Source organism: Beta vulgaris, chromosome 7 (assembly GCF_026745355.1).
Source record: "Beta vulgaris subsp. vulgaris cultivar EL10 chromosome 7, EL10.2, whole genome shotgun sequence".
In the NCBI taxonomy this organism is placed as follows: Eukaryota; Viridiplantae; Streptophyta; class Magnoliopsida; order Caryophyllales; family Amaranthaceae; genus Beta; species Beta vulgaris.
The window spans coordinates 15,802,378-15,822,013 of NC_079208.1; the positions used below are offsets into that span (position 1 = coordinate 15,802,378).

Sequence of the window (19,636 nt, forward strand, 5' to 3'; positions counted from 1 at the left end):
ACTTTTTTTTTCAAGTCAATATAATCCGAATTTTGTGTATTAAAAGAATTATAAAATTTCATTAATATTAATAATGCAATAATGTGGCCGGAAAATTAGTCAGAAAAGTTGTCGGAGTTATTGTCGCCGGAAAAATTGCCGGAGTTTTGATGGGAATTCCTTGTTGATGAAAGAGATGTAATGAGGAAGTGATGAAGAATGAGGGAGAGTGAAAGAGAGTGGGATACTGAGCGTTAAAGTATAAATACATGTATATGTATTTATACAGGGCGTTAGTAGGAAAATCTAGGGCGGCATTTAGCAAATGAGTAAAAGTATTGTCAAGAGCTGAACTGAAATGAATTGAACTAAACTAAATTGAAATGAACTGAATTGAAATGAACTGAACTGAATTGAGAATAAGCTGGGGAAGAACAGGATGTAAATCTATTTTGCTGCACGGAAACGATGGTACTCTTGATTTAAGGATTTACTTGAGATGTTTAAATTCTCTATAACCAATTTCGAATCGACGTGGCTTATATCCTGAATCCGCCTTCATAGTTAACAAAGGCTATAGGTTTTATCCATTAACTACTAATCGGGCTGGAATCAATCACACAACATCCGTTAATCAAATAGGCAACCAAGCAAACTTAACAAATACATTCTCTTAGGTAATCCCTTTCAAAAATTGTGAGAAAGCCCCATCTACAATTAGAAGTTCTTAATCACACTGTACCGACAGCTACTCACGGTATTTTTTTCTGCAGAAACAGCTTTGTTACTCCTAGAGGTCGCCAATCTCTTAAAAGAACAACAGGTTCAACCTAAAATCCGCAATGACCACTTTTTTGTAAAAATGGCACCTAAAGATGATATGGATGGAAAAACAGGCAGCACACAGCAAATTAATTCACCAAACAAGGAGAACATAGCATAAATGAAAGAATGAACACCATAGTGATTGCACTGGATGGCAATGGTTCAAGAGTAGCTGGCTTGCAAAAGGGTGGAGGGGGGGTTCAATGAAAAACCCAATAATCCATCATCAAAGACACAAGGAGTCGGTATTTCCCACGTTTAAGATTAATTTAATTATCTAATTATCAGATGCACAGTTAGTATATTGAATTCACCAGACTTTGATTCTTAAAAGTTAAAAAGTCTACTTCAACTTGTAAGATTACGAGTACAAAATCCATGTGTGGATACGCATTCCATCAACACAGTTGCCACTCATAAGGAGTGGATTTGACATCGTGTACGCCAAGCACAGAAGCAATGAGTAAATCAGTTATCTCACACCATAATTAGCGAACAAAACAAAACAAAACAAATATCAGAAAGTAATTATGATTAGAATACCTACCTGAAGTTACATGGTCCTCATTGCAAAACATTTGACAAACAAATAAAATTTTCAAGCTTGCAATATCATGCACAAAATATCTTTACAGTAGCCAATCTTGAAGATCAAAATTTCCATATCTCAGCAACTTCACCTTCCATTCACATTGGCAAAATAGGCAATTTACCCAGCAAAGACCTGATATAGTCAAGAACCTCCTGAAATGATACTATGGCACAACTAAGCAAACTAAAAAAAATCATGAGTATATTGCAAGCTAAAGAGATCAAGACGGACAGCAGCTCAATGCTTGACATAGTCTTCACTCAGTCAGCTACCTGGCTAAGCAGAAACTTGAATTCTGCTATCTACCTCCCTATGGTAACTTCACAATACACTCAAGACCTAAACGCCCTATTGCAACCTAGTGACTTATCAAAATACCACACATTACGAGAAGGAAAAGATAATAATTATAAGAAGAAAACAAATTAACTCAGGAAAAGCAGAATGCAGTTTAAAATTAAAATCAACCTGATTACAATGCATCCTAGATATGATCCCGAAACCATTAGGGGGAAAATCAAGGAAAAATCAGAAAATTTAGAACCGAGAACCATTTTTTGCACAGTATAAAAAGGGAAAACGTAAATTTCAAAATCATCCCAATGAAAAGACGTCTTTCTGGACTTGTACTGTTCACATAAAGCAAAAGGAGTACATCTAGAGCCATGAAGTAACGATTCCATCGGTTCCAAACTTACTACAGGTTAAGCAGTTATACCAATCCATTCCACTTAAAATCCCCAACACAACCTCAACCCACATATTTCACAGCCCCACTAATATTACTATATATTAGCAATCAAAAGAGAATGTTTCTTTTACACTGACCACAATATCCCAGGAAACCAAAATAAGAAAAGAAAAATAGCACAGAACCAGCCACCATACTGCTCACCTAAGACACAAACTTAAAACTTAACATAATGGTAGTTTTTGCAGGTTCTGGAAACATCAATTTGCAATCATCCCTTATCCAACATACAGACAAAGCCCATATAGGATCACATTTAGCTAAATTTTGCAATTGAACACTGCTTTCCTAAGGTCCACATGTTATATTCTTACCATCGGATCTAGAAAATATGCCATTCATGAGGAGATTCTTGACTAAAACTAAGCTTTGCTGGGTAAAAGCGGATTCTGAATACAAGGTGAACATCTTCCACTGACTCAAAACTTCAGCAGCAATCTCAAAGACTGAATTGATTGTCAAAGGTATTGAGGCCACAGAACAAGGAGAAAAAAAAAAGAAGTTGCGCTACACCTGCAAAAGCCACAGATAACAAGGTTGATTCATAAATATCATCAGCAGTGTAAAAACCATGCCAAGTCAGATGAAATCCTAACTTTAACTTTTTAGAGAGAAGTCTTACTATGAAAATAATCTGCACCAGTAATCAAGCTCCTTCATCAGCGTTGCCCTCTACTGCAGTATTCTGTTGAAGAAAGAGACAAACTTCAGCAAAATAAGTAAACAGATTTTGAAAGTCCAGGATTGAGAATCATCTGGCCACAACTATTACCGAACCAACATCTTCCTTTCCGTTGACATGTGGCACAGCATTCGGAGAAGTTTGTGAAAACCTGTAAAAACAAGAAGGGACACAGGTTTAATAAGAAAGAGATAACTAATACTCCATCCAAAAATGAGTTGTATATTACTTTGGTCGGTCCACAATAGACATCATGTACACTATTTTGATGAGTCCTCGACAAACGAACGGCCTCTTGCTTTAAATGGAGATTTTACCCCAGTGAATCTACTCAACTCGTGAGACATGAGCACCTCCACTAACTCTCTCTATATTTTGTAAGCTACGTGATGTAGATCCCTCCACTAGCACTCTCTCTCTTAATCAATTTTCTCTCCTCACTTTTACACTATCTACCAAAGAAAGACCTATACTTTCCTAGCACTTACTCTTAATATTTGTATACAGAGGGACTAGTAAATACCTAGATCCATACTAGCTACCACGTTTAGGCTAATAGAATAACATTAAGATAGAATATTAAAATGGCAAAGAACCAAGACCTGAGAGCCCTTGCTTTCCTTTTCTCTTCTTCAAGACTGTCTGTCTTTGTACTGTCTGTCTTTTTACTGTCTGTCTTTGTACTGTCTGTCTTTGTATCTGAACCAAATCTCGAAATTCGAGCTTTCTTTTTTGCTTCCTCGTCAGCTGATGCAGAAAGCCCAAACCTGGAACCAATTTTACACAGCACCAATTAAATAATTCAGATCCCCTCAAAAAAAAAAATTAAATAATTCAGATTAGCAAACAAATTATGATGATAAATTAAGCCAGAAATGGAAAGGTGTCCTGCTACAAAAATTTATAAAACAAAACACCCAAAACTAATAAGATTGTGCCAGACCTCTCTGCTCTAGCCTTTCTCTTCAGCTCCTCAGATGCTTTTGATGCTTCTGATCCGCCACCACCACCCATGCCAAACCTAATAAGTGCAAAGCAGAGCCAGGCAAAAAGTACAGCAGAATGTCAACTAATCTGACACATTTGATAATAATTGACTCAATCCAAATCCTGCTACTTCTAGAACCAATTAAATCAATGATGACACAAAAGTTGTTTTCATGACAATTTGCTGGATGCATTTACATCTATACTCAGTGATGAATGTAGCTGCTTTTCTTGATAATTCAATTAGACATTAGTGTCAAACCTACCCTTATAAATCCCAGAGTTTTATAACAGTACCATATAGATAAAAAATGACACAAACTCCACAACAAAAGGCAACTCTTGATGTCAGAATGGTTTTTAAAAAAGACGGAAGGCACAATAAGAAAAATAATAGTCCCATAGACCCTTCACAAAACGCAAGCGCGAGGCAAACTTCTTAGAATTAAAGTCTGTGTCTGTCAAAACAGGTGGCAGACAATAAATTGAAGCAGCTGCTGCACCTTAGTGCAACGGAGTGTGCACCTCAAAGACAACGCCTCACCCAAGCCTTTCTATACCCTTTCACACACTTTTAAGTAGGCAAGGCCAAAAGGAAGAAAGAGCCATTGCTCCGACTTATGACTTGGTGCTAGGAAAGGGTCGCCTGGGGCGTCCAAGTATTCTGCTTGTCTAGGCCATGCTTGATGCTTCCTATGCTCAAGCAGCTAACCGGTTTCAATGGACATGACTAAGTGTCGTGCACATGCAGTTTAGGAAAAATAAAAATGGCTTAATTTTAGCTTCCAAGCGATTACCCAGTTACTTCATCGGGCTTCAAGTAACTACCTCAACCAAAAGCCCTATAGTAATTGCGTAGAATAACCATTTAGCAAGATTGAATCTCCTTAGTAGAATAACCATTTAGCAAGATTCAATCTCCTTAGAATAACTAATCTTCTTTGTGATTTTTAAGTGATTGGCAAGCATTCTTAATGAACCTCAATATTTTCTTAGTGATTGTATTCAGATGTCATTGTCGTCAGCAATGTTCTTTCACTGTATCCCCCCCCCCCAAAAAAAAAAAAGAAAAAGTAACTTGTCATTCATAATTTATTAAAAAAAAAAAATTACTTTTTCTAAGTCCAACAAATGAGCCCATCAAGATATAAACACCAATTAACGCTCACACTCTCTTTAAAAGATCTGAGAAACAGCAAACTAGCCCCTTGGCCAATCACAATTCTCTAAATGGTGATTTCATAGAACAAGTTCTGCTCCCATTTGTTTACGGATTAAAATAAAAGGATAGTGCCTCATGGCTCCTACACATCTAATGGCTTAATCATTGAAAGTCAGTTATCTTGAATAATAGCGGCCTTTCCTTAATATCCCAATTAAGAGTTAAATAGATATTAAGTAATTACTCCAGTTCATAGTCTTCCACGCAGAGCAACAAAATCAGACATAATCTTCCACAAAATGCCAATGAAGGGGAAACAATCCAAGCCAAAAGACCATAATCTAAGGGACCATGCAGTCCATCTCCAAGATCAACACAAATAAATATATCCACATACTATTCATATTCTTGTACTGTTTTTGCATTGCTGATTCAAAAAATGTCCCTTGATGTACAACTACCCTTGTACATCTAGAAGATGAGCTTAAAATTCGTCCAAAATCTACTAATACTTGTAAAAGAAAACGGGAAATCATGGTTGAAATGCAATATGATCAAAAAACAATTCAAACTTCACAAATGACAGCTACATAGAATACTACTACACACAAAAATACTGATAAAAATGTCACCAAAGTTAAAGATAAATTGCCAGTTAATCTCTTAGACAGTCATCTCTACTACTCGCTCCATCCCATCACATAGCGCTTGTATTCCTTATTAGGTATCCAAATAAATTGTTCCTAACTCTTCAGGATGGAATCTGTAAAATCTTAAGGTTCTAATTTTCTTGGTAGCTACATATATTCGATGCATTCCTCAAACATTTCTTTAATTTTCTGCTCCTTGTTAGTTTTAAAGTAGATTTGAGATACATTTCATTCCAGTCGCCCCTAGATCTCATGTACATCACTACGCTTAGTCGCTAACAAAGACGAAAAAGAAGAATAAGTAAAAAGTGAGAAAGTGCAATACCTTTCAGCCCTAGAATTGCGCTTCTCTTGCTCAGACAACTGGACAGGAACGCCGAATCTTTCAGCCCTACGAACCTTCTTATCGACATCATTAGCAGAAGCAGAAGCAGTAACTTCAGTAGAAGAAACGAGTGTAGTGGTGGTAGTATCTTGAACAGTTTCAGCACCCTTAGAGTCGTCATCAGTTGATTCCTTGTTGTTATCAATTGAAGCGTCGGCGGAGGAATTGTTGGTGGTGGATTTGTCGGTGAGATTTGAGGTTAGGGTTTTTTTAGGGTTTTCTGGTTCTAATTTTAGGGATGCGGAATTTTGTGTAGCCGTCGCCATGTGTGTAGAAGAAGGGATGAGGAAGATTACAGAAGAAAGGTGGGACTTGAGAGGAGAGAGAGAGAGAGAGAGAGATGAGTAGAGAAGTTGGACTGTTCAGCAAGGGAAATGTAAGGAAAGTTGGAAGGTCGGTTTTGTGTTTCCCCCTTTTCTTTTTTCTATTTCTTGATGGGTTGAGAATTAGGTTACACTATGATCAGATGGTGGTATAAGATTGACTGGTAGCAATTAGCAAAGCGTAGATGGCTAGAATTTTTAAGAAAAAAGAATATTAGGAGAACCTTCGCACGATGGGTGGTTCTAATATATCGTTTACAATGACTAAGTGTAAAGTCGAATTTGTACAATCTTCAATAATAAAAGGTGCATCAATCAAATGACCAAACATTTGCAATCTAGTCTGCCGCTGTGTATGCCTTTCGATAGATGTGTTGAGTGCTCCTATGGGAGAATGATGTTAGAAACTCCTGTATGTCTTTTATGATGTTGGCAATTTGCCATGGTGGTGTACATTTGCCTTGAATCGCGTTGATAACAAGTAGATAGTCTCCTTCTATGTAAAGACTTGTTATTCCGGTTTGAGTAGCAAGGAAGATACCCTTTTGAAGTATCGTTGCTTCAGCAATGAAGACCTGAGCTGTGTCGAGGTTGTATGCGCATGCTTTGAGTACGTTGCCTTGTGAGTCGTGGATGATGGCCCCAGCGGAAGCAGAGCCATCACAAACTGAGCCGTCAAAATTAAACTTGTGCGCCGTAGGTGGTGGAGGGGACCACCATACTTGGGTGACATATGGAGTAGCTAGAGTTGATTGAGTGGAGGTTGAGTGAGTGGAGGAATATGGAGTACATGTGGAATCATTATGGTCAATGGTGGTCCTGATAGACCATTCTGTATGTAGAAATTTTGCTTTGTGGAAGATTCTGTAATGATTCAGAGTTTGATTGTTAAAAATAATATCATTCCTTCCAGATGGTCCATAAAAGAAATACTAGCTTTGCCGTTTTGTTTTTGTCCTTTTTAAGGGTTTGGAGAGCCGGTAGCAACGGTTTGTTGATTAATGAAAAACCAAGCCATGAGCGAAGTTTATGAAGATTCCAAGATGGTCCATAAAAGAAATATTAGCTTTGCAGTTTTGTTTTTGTCCTTTTTAAGGGTTTGGAGAGTCGGTAGCAACGGTTTGTTGATTAATGAAAAACCAAGCCATGAGCGAAGTGCATGAAGATTCCAGAACCGATTGAGATTAGGACACGACCCGAAAAGGTGATCGATGGTTTTTTCTTCATGATTGGTGCAAAGGGCACATGTATTAATTGGTAGAATATTGTGTTTGTGGAGCACACTCCGAACTCCAATACTAGAATGACATATTTACCAGAGAAAAATTAACAATTTAGGAGGGAGGTCGAGTTTTCAAATCCATTTAAAAGGCCATTGATGTTCCTTGGTGTTGATGTTATGAGCTAACCATGTGGCCGATTTGACAGTGAATTCCCCATTAGAAGTTGGATCCCAAACGGGAGTGTCGGGGGTGTCAGTGGATGGTAGCGGAATTCCTTTAATTATTGCCAAAATATTAGCCGGTAACAGGGTATTTAGTTTGACCAATCCCAACTGTCGTGAGGTAAGATGAATTCGCTGAGTTTGACGTTTAAATCAAGTTGGTTGGGTGATTGTTTGGTGAGTTCTATAAGGTTTTCATGAGAAAGCCAGTTATCTAGCCAGAAGTAAATATTCTGTCCCCATTCCCTATTTTCCATCTTATCCCTTTTTGAATGATTTCTAGATGGTGCGAGCAATAGCATTGTGATTTGTGCACATAGGTGAAAATTGACGTATACTAGGGCTGGCAAAAACTGACCCAACCTGATAACCCGACCTGAAATTGACCTGAAAATTCCGGGTTTGGGTTGAGATTTTCGACCCGAAAAAAAAAATGGGTCGACCCAACCCGACCTGAAAATATAATGGGTTAGGTTCGGGTTGAGTTTTTGAACCTGAAAACAACCCGAAATGACCTGAAATAAAAATAACATAAACTTTCTTATAATATTGGGCCAAGCCCAATAAGTCAATAACCCTAATAACTAATAAGGCTAAGCGCCTAAACATTTTTTATTGTGCCGCAATCTGAAAAATCAAACCCTAGAGTAGAGAGAGAGACAGAGACTACTCTAAAAAAAACCCTAGTTCTTCGAAATTCTTCGCCATCTGAAATACGTTCTGCTTCTGCTAAATCTTCAAAGGCTAACAGTAAGTTCTCTACTTCTCTCTAAAGGATTAAATCTAGTTACTTTCGTTTTTATTTTCGTGTTTTTTCTGTTTCATCTTTCAATTTTCATGGTTTCATTTTTAATTTTTTACTTTCATTTTTATTTTCGTTTTTTTTTTTGCTGTTTCTTCTCTAAGTTTCGAGTGTTTTTATTTTCGTTTTTTTTGCTCTGTGCTCACATGGTTGAATCTTGAATGTTGATGGTTTCGTTTTTACTATAAATGTTGATAGTTTCGTCGTTTTTACTGTAAATGTTGCTGGGTTTCTATAAATGTTGATGGTTTCGTTTTATTTTCGTTTTTACTTTTTTTTTAAATGTTGCTGGTTGAGTGCTCACTGCTGACATTGTTGAAACTTGAATGTTGATGGTTTCATTTTTTTTTTTGCTGTTTCTTTGTTTAGACAGTAGACAATAAGACATGTAAGTTCTCTAAATTTCAGCAACATTACTTCTCTTCAAAGCTTAGCAAACAATAATATTAATTACTTCTATTTTATGTATCTTAATGTAGCAAAAATTAATCCTCAAATGGAAGATCTATGTGGGAAAGTCATGGCTCTCAACGTTGATGATACTCCAACTCCAAGTCCACCTGAAAGTGCTGCTCAAAGTCCACATGCTGATGCTGCCATGGGAAATAGTCAGACCTAATGATTTCTATTTTGAGTGAATTGAACATTTGAACTATTTTATTTTACTTTTTGCAAGAAATAGTTAAATCTTGGATTTTATGTTTTGTAATTTGAAGTTGGTGGTCAATTTATGGTTTTGAATGTAAGAAAGTTGAAACTTTATCTTTTACATCTACAAGTGCTTTGTGAATTAAGTTGGCAGTATTTTAGTTAAATTGTTATTTCAGGTCATTTTGGGTTGATTTCGGGTCAACCCGAAATATATAAGGTCGGGTTTGGGTTGACATTTTCGACCTGAAATATAAATCAGGTCGGGTTTGGGTTGAGGTTTTCGACCTGAAATATAAATCAGGTCGACCTGAAATTGACCCAACCCGACCTGATTGCCAGCCCTAACGTATACTCTTACATTTTTTATTAGTTTACTCGTTTTGACTTTTAAGAGTCTTAGCATATATGACTATTTCTTGTAATTTTTTTTTTTTTGGCAAATGAAGAATTATATTACCAAAAGAATGGTGATTACAGATGCTAATCACACAAGCTAGCATAGCTACATAACACCCTAGACCAGGCAAACCTACATAATCATACTATGCCTATCCTCATCAGAGCATCTAACAGCAACCCTAAACAAAATATCTCTAATTACATCATCCACTGAGTGAAGAGTATGAGAGAAAATTTGACTGTTACGTTGCCTCCATATTGCATAAAAACATTCAGTGACTGCCATGACAAAAAATTTCCCTTACTTCTGTTTTGCTTTGCTGTGAAGGCTGCTACTAATGGTAGTAAGTCTCACCTTGTTACACACACCCTGCCACACCTCATTAGCATAATCACAAAGAAAGAAAAGGTGTTGAACAGATTCATCATCCCCCCTACATAAACTACAAGTAGTATTGCAGTTTACACCCCACAAACTTAACCTGTCTGTAGTAGCCATTCTGTTATGCAACCCAAGCCATAGAATAAACTTACTCTTTGGAGCTGCAGCATTATTACAAATTACTTAATTAAAAATTACAACATTATTTCTTGTAATTTTTAATTAAGTAAAAATATGATCATGTGAGATCTTGTTAAATTCATGTCAATATATATTATCCAAATATCAACTTTTTATAAATTGTTGGTTATTGATGATTAGAAATATTAAGGTTTTAATTAGTATCTCAAATGTGCACCAAAAAGATGTATATATTAATAAAAGCCGAAGGGGGTAAAGGAATATTGTGTACAATAAAATAAATATTAATGTATGTTAATCTAAAATGATGTATTTTAATTCTAATGATCAAACTTAATTATAGTGTTCTTTTGAGTTATTCAAGATCTTCATTCCAATACAAAGTTAAGTTAAATTTATAAACATTTTAAAACTTAGAAATACGCATTTTGAATTTTGAAAATTTGTAAATCTTCATTTACAATAAATCTGGACATGATAATTTTTTTACTTTTCTCTCCTTCCAAATTCGGAGGTATTTTCATCAAATAGAAAACATAACTTATCGACTTTTCTCCCCTTTCCTTCTCATTTTCTGACTTAAGTACCAAACATAGTTTTTTTTATATCATTTCATTGTATCAAACAATGAGACAGATAGTCATCTATCTTCTCTTCCCATCCTTTCTTCTCCCCTTTTTATTTCACTAAAAAATATACCAAACAAGTTGTAAATGCAGTTTATAATTGACTTGATTAATAATTGAACTTGTGATTCTTTCTTGAAAATTAAGAATCTAAATGTTTCATTTAAAAATTATGTGTCTGGTCTGCACCCATTAGTTGAAGGGACAATCCTTTTTACAAGTCCGTAGGAGGTTCCCCCTTAAATCACAAGTGGAGTATCCCCTTAGCCTTATAAGGTGAAATCACCTCTCTTCTTTTCTCAATGTGAGATATTAACATGTGTTGTTTTGGAATATATTATACATTATAGGTTTCATCCTAGAATCAATTAGTAATAGGAGGAGTAACTCCTCAGACTTATTAAGTTGTTTAACCTACACTCACATGTGTGTTGCTCAAAATTCTGACACATCATATTTGGGCCCAACATGGGCTTTGATATCATGCAAGTTTAGTTGTCAAACGTTAAATGGGCCTAGGCCACACTAGTTAACGGAGGAAAATTTAGACAACTTACAAGCCCAAAGGAGATTCTATCCTAAACCAATTGGCAATAGAGGAGTAGCCTTTAAGTGAACTCATCTTTCTTCTTTTCTCAATATCCGACACTTATGTGTTGTTTGGAACTGCACTATATATCATAGCTTCAACAATTCTGTAAAACTTTATTTTGTTTAAGTTAATTGAAATATTTGGTTTCGTTTCAAAGTTCAAGTTTAATATCTCCAATTTTCTAACTAAGGGGTTGTAGTGGAACTGCATATTTATTTGACCAGGAAATGATGACGTACTTTGGTGGTAGTCAACCCAATAGAGTTTTAATTTTACAGTTTTCTGCATGTGTTTGTAACATTGGATATAAGATTGTTGTTATCAACATTACTTGAAGCAGTATCATTTTTTACTTTATATAGAAATGTAACAGCTAAAATACTAAATTAGAATTTTCATCATCAAACAAATATTTTGTACCCCTAATTTCCTTTTTCCATTATACTAAGAAATTTAGCTTATTTAGTATGTGTGAATATGTTCTTTGAGTTGCCATCATCTATAGCATCATTTGCTTAGCTATGAATATACAACATTGCGTGAACATGTACTTACATGTAGCTTCACTATTGTTGTTGAACCCTTTGTTTATTATGCACATATATGTTGTACCACATTGGAGAAAGATGAGAGAATATACCACACAAACTACTCCTACTATTGCCAATTATTTTTAGTATGGAACCTCCTTTGGGATTTTAAGTGTATCAAACTCTTCTCCCTCTTATTGAGTTGCCATGACCACTTTAAGTTTGATCAAATGTATCATGGTATCAGAGCCCATGTTGTTGGATAGTTCATATTCAGATTTTGTCAAGCGATGAGAGAAGGGGTAGTCACTATTGGATGTTCACTCCCAATGAGGATTATTATTATGTACCTTATTAGTGCACTCTAATTCTAAGGACGGTCCCATCACTAGTAGAATAATTGCTTATTGCTGCGATTTTACCTATATGCAGCAATAAACCAAGTTATAAGAAAATAATAAATTGAAAATAAACTTATTACTGCGGTTCCCAACCAAAACTGCAGCAATAGATATTAACAGGATAATTTTTCAAATTTAATTGACCAGCTATATTGCTGCGGTTTTTAAAAGAAATCGCAGCAATACATTAAAATATTAATATTTTAAATGTATTGCTGCGGTTTCTATAAAAAACCGCAGCAATATAAAAGCCCAATATTATTTAATAGTATTTAATATGGCACCTCTCTCACTAAACCCTAAAGAAACCGCTCCTCACATCTCTCACTCTGATCTCCTCTCACGCATCTCTCTCTCTCTCCTCTTCTCTCACGCATCTCTCTCTCCTCTCCTCTCACGCATCTCTCTTTCTCCTCTCAGCTTTAACCACCCAACCACATCTGTTTCACGCCTCCCGTCATTGTTCCGTTCTGGCGAAACCACATCCGTCGTTGTTCCAGTTCATTTGTCGTCCCAGTTCTTCGTTGTTCCAGTCCTTCGTCGTTCGTGCGGCGGTCCAGTCCTTTGTCGTTCGTGCGGCGGTCGGCCATTCATTCGTCGTTCGTGCGGCGGTCGGCCGTCGTTCCAGTTCGTTCTAGAAACCGCCGTTTCACTTCGTTCTACTCGCGGTCGAGTTGTTGTTTTGGAATTTCTGTTATTTTTTTTTTGAAGAGATGTTATTTTGTAAATGTTATTACTTTTGTAATTGTTGTTATTATAATATTTTTGTAATTACATGTGTACGATTACTTTCAAATCTAGTGTTCTATGATATTACTATATTATAGTTGTTGTATATATTTTTTCTTATAATTTTTTTGGAGTTACATTTCTATTCTTATGTTGGGTGTTTTTTTATGATAATTGTTAGAATTTCTTTTCAGATCTATTTTTTTTGGTATTATAATTTTAACTTTTTTATAACCTGCCTTAAATATATTATAATAATATATTTCAATATGTCTTTTTGTATGTTTTTGAATTTTGTATAATAATTTTTTGTCATTAATTTCAATCAGTAATGTTTTATTTTCTTTTAGCTTTTTTGTCTTTCAAATTTAATGGCAAAATGCAAAAAAAAAAAAAATTTTTTTACATGTACATACCAGTACCTATTGCTGCGGTTTTGACTAGGAACCGCAACAATAGGTGTATTATAAATCTGCTATAAAATAATTATATTGCCGCGGTTTTACCTAGAAACCGCAACAATATATTAATTAACTATTGCTGCCCCCTTAATTGCTGCGCGTCCAAAATCGCCGCAATATGCCACTTTTTGACCGCAGCAATAAGCATGTGAGGAGGAGTATTGAACCCCTTGTTTGTTGTACACATGTGAGTTATTTCACGTTTGAGAAAGACGGAATAAAATACCACATTTTAAGCTACATGAACTAGTCTTACTATTGCCAATGGGTTTTAGTTTGGAACCTTCTTTGGACTTGTAAGTGGATCGAATTTTCCTCCTTATTGGGTTGGTTACCTACTCCCATTTTTATTTCAAATTTATTAATTAACCATTGTATACTCTTTTCCGGATCATTTTGTATCTTTTTTTATAGAACATCGTTTTAAACAATGGGTAAATCATCGTTTTAAACAAAAGGGTGGCTACTAAGCATGAAAAAGTAAGCGTGACTGTTGACAACAAAGATATTTAGATCCTATACATGTTGACAAATTAGGGACTTCTGATGGCAATTAGATTTCTTTTTTTACACACATCATATATTCAAAGTATGGTCCATGAATCTCGTTGTTCGCGAATTCAAAAGTATGAGCACGTGTACAAGATTAAGACATCGATCAATATGTTTATGATGAGTCATTGATGATCGTATGCTTCATTTTGTCAAGTTCTATTTTCTATAACATTATTGGTTAGTTTCGTCTCTTAAGACTCCTCACCATATATTTGTCGCTTATCTTCTTTATTTTTCTTCCCTATTAGTTTGCTTTCCATCGGAGTCACCTCATTACATGATCTTTCCTGTTACATTTTCAACATTAGTTAGTTAGACAACACTGCGAAAATAGTCATGAATGATAATAGTATTAAGAGCTAATTTAAAAAATATACTATTGAATATGATCTCAACACAAGAGTACCATTTTACAAGTTATAACACAACTGTTGATTGTCATCTGATCTAATACTTCTCTCCTTGTCCCCTTTTTTTCTTATCAAATTTTATACTCAAATATAAGTTTCAAATAGGTACACATTAAACTATTTTCTCATTGATTTTAGCTAGACAATTGTAAAACGTGATCTAGTGAGTATATTATGGGAGCTTAGCCTATGATGAACTTCTAAACTCAGATAATCTAGTTCCTCATTGGTCTTAAATAGCAATTTAGGAGAAACGAAGAGGAAGGGTTTAAAATAATATTCTCTTATCTGAAGACATAAAAGATGAAGGAAGGGCAATACATTTTTTTTCTTCCAAATACTTCCAATTGCAAAAGGACTTGGTTTAATAAAATATGGAAGATATACAAATGCAAAGTCTCCACCTCCCCTAATTCAAGACAATTTTTACATTTGTATTTTCCAAAGGGATGATCCCCCAATCATCTCCAATTTCACTCACAGAAGCACATTATTCTGCTTAATTAGCTGCACATTGGCAAATGTGTTTAGAAACTAAATAAGTTAAAATTTCTATAACTAGCTAATACTGTTACACTCCTCATTGCACTGTTCATCTGAAGGCACTCTAAGTAACTTTTAGAATAAAGAACGAAAATTAAATATTGAAAAGTTAACCAATATATACTAGACTTTATCGACATATTAAAAAAACTGAACTAATTATATGTAATGATTGATTATGAACTATTTTAGTCATTAGCTAAAATCTTGAGATTATGTTAAAATTATAATCCATACAACTAAAGCATCTTCGATAAAACATAAAAAAATATCATTCCAAAATTGAATTTTTCCCTTCCATCTTCTTTAGGAAGTTCTTTGTTTCATATTAGTGATTCATATCTCTAATATATCAATGTCATCATCACTAGATTTATGCTTATTAACACATTTCATATTTTAACTTACTTTCTATATAAAGTTTACCTCTAATTAAGTATCTCAAAACATTTTAAAGTGAAGTGATTAAAAAGAATTACTAACCTTGTTCTTATCACGCCGACCAAGTCCAAATGATAGTATACCTATCTTTTTTCCTGTGTGTGGTGAATCAGGAGGACGTGTGGACCTAATGACATTAAAACTTAAAAATGAGGGGCATAAAAGGAAATAATAAATTTATGTTTTTATCACAATTTACAATTGAAACTTGCGAGTTTGGTCTATCTACACTCGCTTCATCTTTGTTTTCTTCTAATATACTGGGATTACTTTAATTTCTCCCAATACATCGATTCTCAATAGTTCATACCAATAGAGCTACATTTTCATAACACTTCATATAGATAACATCAATGCGAACTCTTCCTAAAATGGCCAAATATACCACCTACAATGTTCATATGTCCAACAAAAGAAGACCAACAAAAGTAACACATGTGTTGCTCATTTTCATTCCTTCTATGTGTTTAGCTCACTTCAATGTCATAAGAAGTAAACCACTATCCCCTCAAAAAAAAAAAAAAAAAAAAAAAAGTAAACCACTATCATAAGAATCCATTGTTGTCTTCTCCGAAATATAATATAAAATACTTTAAGGTTGAACTATGTTATACTTATTACTAAAAACATAAATATTGAACCTACAATTTATATGCCAAATTTGTTTATCATATCAATTTGTGGTATATTATTATGAGAGAATTTAGGGAGACGGTAAACGACAAAAATTAAGACATGTCTTTTATCTTATTCGGATAGTAAATGAGGGAAGGTAATGAATAGGACAACACAATAAACTTTTCTTCCCTTTTAAACAAAATATTTCTTCCACTATCAGGAAAATTTGAAAGAAAACTATATGCACTTCTTTCCTTACCTCCTCTCACATTTTCACCATAAATGCTAACCAAATACATTAATTATGCACACACCATGTGTCTCCATATTAGCACCTAGAGATTTGAATATACAATCCAATTTTGACTGGTCATGTTTAAACTCTTAAAGCCCGAAAAACATGTCTTAAAACCTTTTCAAAAATAAAAGTATTAAAACCCATTTTAAAGGCCCAATCAATAAATTTTCACGTTATTTTCAAATATTTCTTTTATTAATAATTTAATAAAAATCAAACTTAATCTTTTAGAATTCCTTATTTCATTTACAACATGTAATAAAAGACAAAGGATATCAAATATTTATGAATAATGAAGAATCAATTGAAAATAGTTGGTTGCATGAAATGTGAAGTTGTGCGCCTGACGCACGTTTGTTTTCACATTAACTCATCAAATACAAATCTACAATCACGAGAGCAGGGATACACTTGCGGTCTTCTGCTGACACACATGTGCAATGTGCAATGTGCAATGTGCAAGTTCGAGTCGGCATCTATCAGGTTAATTTTAAAACCTTGTATTTCATTTTCTCTATTGCCTCAATATCTCCGATTTTGGGGGATATTTTTGACATTAAACTTCTTATACATCTCTTTACACTCTTATACTTTCATACTCATATTCTCTCGTAAATTTCTAATTAGATAACAAACTTGTGCTCAAATATTTTCAAGGCTTAAACATGTGCTTACTTCGAAGTGTATTATTTTTTTGAGACCTAGGATTTATAGGTATTATCTCTTAGGATCCTCCTCTTAATTACAATTCAATTCTTTTGTTATTAAAATTTCTACTGTTTATGATGTAGATCTTGATTTATGATTCCATTTTTATAATTGTGTGACCTTATGATTATTTGCTTACATTATTTTTCATTTATGATTTATTATTTTTATTAAATTGCATGATCAGCTATTTGTTATTGTCAAACTAGACTTGCAATTTTAAATCATGACTATATTAGATAATTTGGATAACTTGTTAGGTTCCTAGCGATTTGGTTGTTTAATAATATATATGATCACCATCATTAAATCTTATATGCTAAAAAAATTGATTTCAAAGTTTTTTTATTTTTATGCAATTGATTGTTTTATGTTTATTTTGTTATTTGTAGTGAAATATGTCACTGAATTAAGTAAAGACCAATTTTTGGGTAAATATGGTGCATAATCTAATCTGTAACCTTACTGTCGAATCCAAAATTTTTTACGTGATTTAATAATTTTTCTAAAAAAATTGAATGACGACTCGTTTCGAACAATAAAATTGTGTGGATAACAATTTGAGATTCTTACACTAATAAGAAAGCACTTTCAATCATATAACCATATCATCAGACCATAAGCAAACCTCAACCACAATGTTTAAAATTTGGTGCTAGTAGAAATCAACATTATGGTGTAGCTATTGACTCCTAATTAAGCAAATCAATGTTAATTATGGCCGGAGTTATCCAAATTACAATGCTAGCTTTATCATATATATTAAATACAAAGAGAGCTCAAGCATCAGTTCAAGTAGAATTGGTTGAGTACCTTGGTGAACTTTGAGCTTTTGCTTGACCAGATTCATACTGAAGTGTCGCCTCTAACATCGATTCTGCCATTAACACCCTTTTCTCCATTTCAGCTACGGATGTCATTGCCTTCTCATATTTTTCCTAAAAAATAGATGTTCCATTTAGAAAATATTATACTCATTACTAGAAAAGAAGAATGCCACACATGAAGACAAGTCCCTTGTATATCAAACATGTACTAAATATGTAAGACCTTGAAATTTCGCTCCTAATTTTCATAATCTTTATCCTTTAGTCGTCATTTTCCGTTATATTAACATCATCTTATTTTTTAAATTTATTTATTGATGATATTTTCAAACTTGATTTAATTTATATTTATATTTATATATTTTATTTAAATTAAAAATAATACTTTTAGTAGATAAGTTTTTCAATAATTATTCTAGGGGATGGATGTAGTGTTTGGCCATTTTAACAAGTTTTTAGGTAGAATTGAAGCTCCTAAAAATGCTATCCAAAAATAAGATTTTTGTAGGTTAATGAATGACTCTTGAAGCTCTTGTAAACCCACATTAAACAGCCCCTTATGCATTTATAAACCATTCCCCCATTATAATCATTCTTGCGCTGATTTGCTTGACAATTAATATATCTTTTAGGAAAAATTATTTTGAATAAGTCAACCTTTGGTTGATCTTCTCAAACTAAGTCAATCTTTTGATTATCTTAAAATAGAAAAAATTGATAATAGAGGTCTGAACTTTGGGTGATAATTTTTAAAAAGTCTGAACTATTGATTAACCCGTGTAGGTCCCAACTTTAGGGGGTCTTAACTTTTAGCAGGTCTTAGTGACTTAAAACTGGCTTAATAGGTCATCACTTGTAAAACTTGGGTCACATCAAAAGGGTTAATTGATGGAGGGATGTAGGAACTAGGTGAGATTTAAAAAAAATCTGCAGTTTTAAGTCGTCGAGGCCCGCTAAAAGTTAAGACCCCCTAAAGTTGGGACCTACACAGGTTAATCAATAGTTCAGACCTTTTAAAAATTATCACCCAAAGTTCAGACCTCTATTGTCAATTTTTCCCTTAAAATAAGCTAACCTTGTATCTACTTCTGCTACAAACGAGTTAATGATGTTGAAATGATGATATGTGTGACATTATAATAAGATGACATTGTGATTTAACTCATTTATAGCAAAAGTAGATACAAGGTTAACTTATTCATAGTTACTCGAATGGTCGACTTGTTTTAAGAATAACACGCAAAGGTTAACTTATCTAAAATAATTTTTCCTATCTGTTATGCACCCAAAGTTACATTGAAACTAAATTTGAGAGAGAAAATTTCCTTCTTGTGTTCCTCACATATTAAAAAACAGATATTAGTCATCACTTCTTCCACTCATTTTCATGTATCATTTACCTTATCAATTTTCTTGCTAATTACAATTCGTTGCTTTGGGAGTCTAAGAGGTGAGTTCAAGGAAGAAGGGTATATTTAAGAGGAAGAAGGCTAGTCCCATTTAACTATGCACTTCATGAGTTGAACCACGTAACTAGCAAAAATCCTAGAATAATTAGAATAAGTATATGATTTATAATCGTTTTCAATAGTTATGTTTTTGATTTAGTATCATGTTAGGATGGGGTGGAAGATTCTTGTTTATATGCTTGTTTGATTTTCTCCTCATATCTTGAATTTGTTTGATCGACCGATAAGTACTCTTTATCTTACGTTTGTGATGTAAGTGGTGTTTATACTTTG

At 34.0% G+C, this 19,636-nt stretch overlaps 2 protein-coding genes across 2 annotated transcripts in view; both read right to left on the reverse strand.

Annotated features, from left to right (window-relative positions):
- Window positions 1-1,319: 1,319 nt before the first annotated feature.
- On the reverse strand, window positions 1,320-6,455 carry LOC104909020 (protein MODIFIER OF SNC1 11). Its single transcript, XM_010698196.4, has 6 exons — window positions 5,954-6,455; window positions 3,773-3,850; window positions 3,432-3,596; window positions 2,920-2,980; window positions 2,770-2,832; window positions 1,320-2,660 (listed from the first exon to the last, which is right to left on the reverse strand). The coding sequence occupies exons 1-5, from the start codon at window positions 6,277-6,279 to the stop codon at window positions 2,794-2,796; spliced, it is 669 nt and encodes a 222-aa protein (XP_010696498.2). The 5' UTR covers window positions 6,280-6,455; the 3' UTR covers window positions 1,320-2,660; window positions 2,770-2,793.
- A 7,562-nt stretch (window positions 6,456-14,017) lies between these two features.
- The window catches only part of LOC104909022 (uncharacterized), a 45,452-nt gene continuing 39,833 nt past the window's right edge, over window positions 14,018-19,636 (reverse strand). The window contains exons 17-19 of the mRNA XM_048633906.2: window positions 17,881-18,005; window positions 15,486-15,570; window positions 14,018-14,336 (exon numbers count right to left, since the gene is read on the reverse strand). Of these exons, the coding sequence (XP_048489863.1) occupies window positions 14,241-14,336; window positions 15,486-15,570; window positions 17,881-18,005 (306 nt within the window). The 3' untranslated portion in view covers window positions 14,018-14,240. The remainder of the gene's footprint in view (window positions 14,337-15,485; window positions 15,571-17,880; window positions 18,006-19,636) is intronic.